This window comes from Phodopus roborovskii, unplaced genomic scaffold, assembly GCF_943737965.1.
Source record: "Phodopus roborovskii unplaced genomic scaffold, PHOROB, whole genome shotgun sequence".
NCBI classification, from domain to species: Eukaryota; Metazoa; Chordata; class Mammalia; order Rodentia; family Cricetidae; genus Phodopus; species Phodopus roborovskii.
The window spans coordinates 27,726,335-27,733,878 of record NW_026126460.1 but is presented as its reverse complement, the minus strand read 5'-3'; the positions used below and the strand labels follow the sequence as shown (position 1 = coordinate 27,733,878).

The following is a 7,544-nucleotide window of genomic DNA, read 5'->3' as shown; positions in this document are numbered from 1 at the left end:
AGGAAAACTATAACCATAACTATTTGTCTTCAACTCCATCAAGACCACAGAAGGATAATATATAAACTCTAGAAATGACAAAGACAACTCACCGCCTGGTTAGTCATCCATAGTTCTTCTCTAATGTTCTCTCTTCAGCCTATAGGCCATAGTGCCCCTGACAGACTCTTCAGCAAAGCAGGAAACTTTAAACTGTCCACCTGTATTGGCAGTTTGTCAGTCAGTTTTCTCTGTGTTACTTTTATCTGCCCTGGAATTCACTCCATACACCAGGTTTACTTTGAAATCACAGAGATCTGCTTGCCTCTGCCTCCCGAGTGCTGGAAGTAAAGGTGTGTGCCACCACACCCAGCTACTCTCTTGGTGGAGATGCCGGGGCTCGAACCTGAGGCCTCAAGGGCCTTAAAACCATCAAATTCAAGTCACCAGGCCAGTGTCTACAAACATTAGCTAATTTAATTAAGTTCTTACTTTACATCAAGCCCTTTATATGTTTATGAATTGATTTAATCTGAGCAAAGTTCCCATGTACTGCTATCAATTCTGTTTTAAAGATAAGAAAACTGAATTACGGAGGGTTTCATGTCCCCAAGATACCCGAGCCAGGAAGCAGAAGCGCAGAATTTTAAAATAGGTCCTTCTGATTTCAGAGCACATATTTTTAAATCACCAAGAACTATCGTATCACTCAGGTGCAGCCAGAGGAAAGGGCAGCCAGTCTTTGCCCCCAAGTATTACAAAGGTTAGATCACAAAAAGAAAAACTCAGGCATTCTAGCTATCAGAGAGCGACAGAGATGGAGAGCGGGGAGATCTTCCACAAGACTAAATGGCACTTACTCCTTTTAAAGTCCCAAACTGCTTGCCTCCCCAATTGTAGCCCTCCAAACATTACTGATTATGCCTGAAGAATAATAAGACAGTCTCTCTGCCTCCAAAGTTCCTATATTAAAATAGTGTATTAATAAGGGACCATCCAGTGTTTCTCCTTTCCATTCCTCCAGTTGCCTTTGATGTCCTGGAAGGAAGGGACAGCAGCTGGGACCCCTTGCCAACAGTTTATGAGTAGCAGACTTTCTTAGCTTGGTCTTTTATTTTTCTTTCTTTTTCATTTTTATTTTTTATGTGCATTGGTGTTGTGTCTGCATGTATGTCTGTGTGAGGATATTGGATCTCCTGGAACTGGACTGTAAATTACAGACAGTTGTGAGCTTTCATGTGGGTTTTGGAAATTGAACCTGGGTCCTTTAGAAAAGCAGCCAGTTCTCTTAACTGCTGAGGCCATCCATCCCTCTAGGCCCTGGGCTCAGGCTTTTGAGTTTGTATCCAAACACAAACTGACTTAGTTTACAGTTGTGCAATGATAAAATAAAATATGATACAGTCTCAATTCACTGAAATTACAGAAAACTTCATTAGTACACAAAACAACCGATTTTTGCTCTGATAAGACAGTGGTGTGAAATTACTTTGTTCAGAGTTGTGGTCTCTGATACCAGTCACTATAAAATAAATCTTCTCACATGGTTCCCCATAGGGGACTTTTAAAGAAACATTGGAGCTATCTATTATTCAACTTGCTGGTCTCTGTCCTCAAGATAGATGAGCAAATGTCCCTGCAGAATGTCAAGATTAATGAGGTATGTCATTTGTCCCAGATCTGCCAAGGATAGCGTCAAGCTTTAAACTATACCACATTCTGAGTATCGCATCCCCATATAACCTTCTCTGTAAGGGACCTGGAATGTAAAAGGTTCCTCTGTACCAACTGTCAAGAAAAGCATGACCCACAGAAGGACAAACAGTGCCACCTGCTGAGAGGAGAGAAGAAACCAAAGCTTGTAAGCCCACAAACTCTGCAAACAGCAACAGATTCCAGGTGCTTCACTCTCCCTAACGGATGCTCCCGCTTGACATGTGGGAGCAAATATTTAAGCAGCACACCATATTCCCAGTAAAAGGGCATCAAAAGTGGCCTTGTTCAAAGCAATGAATCCAATGTTTCCTTACAATCAAAGCAAAGGGCAATCCTCACCATTATTTTTCTTACTGCCTCCACAGAACTTTTCTGGAATTTACATCCCTTAAGAGTTTAGATGCAATGCTTCAAGATAAGGGGAGAAAGTGGGAAGGGTAGAGAGAGGTAAAGAGGGGCCATAGAGCCAAAGTCATTTCAACTTCTGAATATGTGTTACTACTCTCTAGAGCTCACCATTCCCGTTCCTTCCCTCTGGGTAAACACACCAATTTATGAGAAAGTGCTGTAAGTATAACATACTAAACCTTCTATTTTAACCATTTAATCTCAAAAAGAAGTAATCTAGAAGCAGGAGTAATTTAGAATTTTATTCAGTTTCTGTTCCTAGTGACAGAGCGATAATAAAACAGTAGCTTACAGAGGGAACAGCAAGGACACTGGGAGCTACCCCATGGGAGGCCTGACCCTTTCTGCATGAAGACAGCGACAGTGGAGCAGTGGACAGGGAGGAGGGCAAATGAGAGTCGAGAGAAGGGGACAGGAGGAGAGGGGGAAGGGGAAACTGTGGTCAGTATGCAAAATAAATGAAAAAAAGAATTAAATAAAATAAAATTTAAAAGATAAATTAAACAAGAAGACTGGCAGCTACAATATATGGAGGTCAGTGCTTATGATTTTGGTGGCTGGAGGGAAAAAGGAGGAAAGAGAGTGATCCTCAGTTGACACAGGGGGTGTTTCTGAGATGATATCAAATCTAAAGGGTTGGGAGGGTAAGACTGTAGTCACCTCTCTGTAGCCATGTGGTCAACAAATATGGGTCAAAACTGTTTTTAAAAACTGTATTTATATGAGGAATATGGACGGCACCTTAATCATCCTGAAGGGTCCAGAAATATAGAAATATAAAATTGTAAACCCAAACACATTGTGGAAAACTAATAAAGCTGGCAGCCACTGTTAACCTTTAACAACCACTCTCTGCCTTAAGAGTAGACATTCTGGCAGCCTGTGTACAGAGGTGAACTTTTAACAATTGTTTCCTGCCTCCCAGCATCCCATCTAGGCTGGGACAGAAGCTGACAAAGGTCAGCTTCTAACTATCGCCTCTATGGGACCCTGTGCATTGTATTCCCTTCATTTTTAACTGTCCTTCTTTATGACTCTACTCTCTGCCTCGCATTCCCTCAAGGACAGCGAAAAGTGGCCATATTATTCCCAAATATCCTAAGTTACCATCCTAGCATCCTATAACCAGAAGTTGTGAAACTTAAAGTGTAATGTGAGTTTAAGCCTGACCTCAAGGTTGTAAAAGCTCTTTGACTCATACCTGGTACTTTATTTTACTATAAGAGGAGGATCAAAACCAGCTCCCCATTGCCACAGCTTCAGAAGCCTGATCTCTGACTGTGGACCCAGTTCCCAGTTAACAGGTAAGCTTTTTATGCCCTGTGGTGACTTTTTTGTTTGTTTGTTTGTTTGTTTTTGTAATAAACTTTGGTGTCTGTGCCACCCAGAACTCAACAATATAAATTGACAATCTTCCCACTTCTTAGTACTTCTGGTTCAGATAGTAAAAACCATAAAAGATATTTATTAGTTACCTGAAGAAAGCACGCACAGATCAAACTGGTAATACGCCAGCCTGGAGTGGGGAAGGGCTCAAAAACAATTATGCACCCCCACAGTCAGAGTTTCCTATCCCTCTCTCATCTCTCTCCCTCTCTCCCTGACTCTCTCCCTCCCTCCCCCTCCATTTCTCCTTCTCCCTCTCCTTCCCTCTACAGCCCCTCATCTCTCACCTCCCTGCCTGTCAGGAAGTGAATGACTTTGCTGTGCCATGTACTCCCCCATTACTTTTACTACAAGCCCCGGAACAACTGGACTAACCAGTTCTATATTGCAACTTCTAAAAGTGTGACCAAAACCAAACCTTTTCCTAAGTCAGTAGATATTTGATCACAGTGGCTCAAAGCTAACTAAACCAAATACTGAGCATTTAGCAGAGAAGTTAACTCAAAATCCATTGGAAAGTTATACACCGAGTCCTGAAACCACAGAACTCCTCAAAGACCAAGAGAGGAATGAATGGACTGGGGCACTCATCTTGATGGTGAATTTTTGGTCATGATTCCAGAAGCACCAGAAGCAACAGCAGAAGGTAATGAGACTATGCCACCCAAAGCACAGCAAAGGAAACCAAGAGCAGAAAGAGAAGCAGGGTTGGCGAGATGACTCAGTGGGTAAATGTGAAGGCACATGCTGCCAAGCCTGACAACCTGAGTTCAGTCATCAACCCTGGGACCCCACATGGCAGAAGAAGACTTCATCACCTACATGTGTACACTGTGGCACACACACACACACACACACGCACAAGCACACACACACGCTCAGTATAGGTAGAACATAAACAAACAGAAAGTGCACATACATAGATACAGAGGGTGGCCTTGTTTGACATTGAAAAGAGAAATTCTGTCATCTGTGAAAATAGAAAGTATTGAGGACATTGTGCTAATAAATGAAGCCAGGCAGTAAAACACAAACAGTCCATGATCTCATGCATATACAGAACATCCCCCCACAAAAAAAAAAAAAGCCAAATTCAATAGAAAATAGAAACAATAGATGAGTGGTAACCAGGGGCTAGATGATGAGATGTGTGAAATGGAAAGATAATGGTCAAGGGTAAAAACGTGTAGTTAAATGGCAAATAAAATTAATTTAGGGTATTGTGGGGTTATGCTGTGCCTCTAGATATTTGTTAGTAGATCTAAACATTCTCATTATGAGGGATACACACTGTATCTTTAAAGATGTGTGTGTGTATGTGTGTGTGTGTATTTATGAGTGTATGTGTACCCATAAATGCAGGTGACCACAGAGTACAGAAGACTGTGTCAGATTCCCTGTAATTAGAGCCACAGTGCACTGTGAGCTACCTGATACGGGTGCTGGGAAATAAACCTGGGTCCTCTGCAACAGCAGAACAGCGCTCTTAACTGTTGAGCAGTCTCTCAAACACTTCAAGATATGTTTAATATTTTAGCAACAGTTTGGTTGTTTCCTCTTATACTTCAGTGTTTTCATTTAGGGGTTTTAAGTTTACTAATCTGAACATCTATTCTGTTTAACACATCCTTATAGATAAACCTACCTATATATATTCTATGCCACTTTCAATGCAGACTATATTTGCTGGCGAGAACCATTTTACTGTTTGTTATCTTATCCTCCAAACACATAATGAAACACTATTCATAAGAAATTTTCTCTAAAAACTTTATTGAAGACAAACTGTAACATGAACTTTCAGGTAGAATCTAGAAGATTCTGGAATCTTGAAGAAGTACTGTAAAAGCACTTTGACTTCATTTATCAGTATACTGAAACACAAAACACAACTGAAACTATTAGTGACATTTACCAATATGATGCTTGCTCCTATCGTCAACTCTGATAACATCAAGAAACGATGTGAGTTCAGGTTCCATGGTCATTCTGTAAATGGACAGGCTGCTCCGTGGGTGAGTTGCACAAAAAGAGAAAGCTCATTGGTTCTCTGTGAGTTCAAGTTCTTGGTCACTGTTGCCAACAGCTCTGCTCCACAGCAGAGTCCTTCCGTCAGCGCCATATCCTGCAGGAATTGTCCTTGCTGCCTGAAGAAACAAATTGCATGGTCATTTCCCCCTTATCTTGTTTCTGTTACCCTTTCTTTAAACAGGTGCACTTTCTCCTGGGTCACTGCTGCTTAGCCAGGTGTGAAATGTGAGGCTTTCCAAAGGACAACTCACCAGGAAGTCACACAATTGGGACTGATATTGGGAAAATGTTCAATGCATATTCTTTTCCCCACATATTAGCGCTTTCTCAGGAAAGATCCAAGAAAAAGACATTGAAATTTAACATTTCTACAATCATCTGTGGAAAATGAAAGTTCTGACTTGTTTCTAGTATTGGTGTCTACTACCATCTGCTAAGCAGTAAACACTAACCAGCTAGAGGAGTTCCTAAATGGCTACCTTACCTAGAGCAACAGAATTAAAAGTCACAAACATTTACTGTCAGTGGCAGAGTACACTCTTGTGAGTCCTGGTGCAACTGAATGGGAACCTGGAATTGGGCTAATATTTCCAACCCTAGCACTGGGGAGGCTAAGGCAGGAGGATTGCTGCAAGTGTGAGGCAAGACGCCATCTCAAAAGATTTTCTTTTAAAAAAAAAAATCAGATAATAAGAAAAAAAATTTCATTAATGGAAGTAAAATAAAATTCCAAGATAAGCCACCGCCTCTGGAAAACTGAGCAAAGGTTGAGTGTGTACTCCTATTGGCATCCTCTTAAAAAGTCTAGTGGGCGATTTAGAAGGAAACTAGCTCCCATACCTGTAATGACTATATTGCCTTTATAATTGAAGGCGCATGAAAATATTTCATCAGTGTGCCCCTCCAAGACCTGGAGGCACTGGCCGGTCTGAACATCCCAGATTCTGGCTGTCTTATCAGAGCTGCCCGTCAGGAGTCGGTTTCCTTGGGGATTGAAAGAGATCTGCAAAACAGCAAAAGAGATGGTAGAAAGTAGAAGCTTGGGTTAACAATAGATTTCCAAAACCAAACAGAGTGCTGAGTACCCATCTCCTCCCTGGCCTAGTACTTATCTTTAGAACAATTTCTTCCTGGTGGGAAAATATAGGGACTAATATCTAAACCCTAGATGCTAATGTTTAATTGTTTACTTTCTCACAATCGTAAAAGACCAAAACACCTGTATACTTTGAGTATTCCTCAACTGCTTCTTCCCAAAGACTCATGGTTCCCTCCTAATCCAAAAGAGAAGGAGAGTCAGGTTGTATAAAAACAAACCTGGTTCTACCTGTAAAGTTCAGTGTCACCTCTCCACACAATCTTATGTCACTGAAACCGCTTAGAACTTCCCACCCTATTTGTACCATAGAAAGAGCAGACACCTAGAGCTGGAAGAGGACTTTCATCTATTGCCACCCAAATGCATCTCTTTCAGATGATATATTTGGATTCTTCACTAGCACCAGGCATTCTCCTTCAGTATCTGAGTGGTGTAGGCACCTGCCACTGGCCCTTCCATTCCTCTGATAACCCAGTGATAGCCCTTTCTACTTATCACAAGACAATGATTTGAGTCAGTTCAATTGGGTCAGATGATATGAAAAGGACAAGTGTTTCTCATCACTGTCTCCAAAATGCCTAGCACAAGGGATGCTCTCAAAGGTGATTACTGGCACCCATACTCCTCTAGCCGGCCTACTGAAACTCACTGAGTCACACACACACACAAGTACATGAAACTAGAAAGAGGGCTAATTGGAAATAGGAAGAGTGCTCACAAGAGAGGAAGGGGAAGAAGGGAATGTAATGGAGACAAATATGATCACAATACATTACATACATGTATGAAATGTCATAATAAATTCATTATTGTGCATACTAAATATATCCTAACATCTTGAGTGTTTTGGCGAACAAATATATAAGATACTAGATGTGCTAGCTCTGTACTCCTTATAAATATTATCACCAGATAGTAATTTCAT

At 41.2% G+C, this 7,544-nt stretch overlaps 1 protein-coding gene across 1 annotated transcript in view; it reads right to left on the bottom strand.

The window, feature by feature from the left end:
* Nucleotides 1–5,245: 5,245 nt before the first annotated feature.
* Daw1 (dynein assembly factor with WD repeats 1) overlaps nucleotides 5,246–7,544 on the bottom strand; it is a 40,039-nt gene continuing 37,740 nt past the window's right edge. Inside the window, exons 12-13 of the mRNA XM_051190190.1 lie at nucleotides 6,361–6,523; nucleotides 5,246–5,636 (exon numbers count right to left, since the gene is read on the bottom strand). Coding sequence (XP_051046147.1) covers nucleotides 5,602–5,636; nucleotides 6,361–6,523 — 198 coding nt within the window. The 3' untranslated portion in view covers nucleotides 5,246–5,601. The remainder of the gene's footprint in view (nucleotides 5,637–6,360; nucleotides 6,524–7,544) is intronic.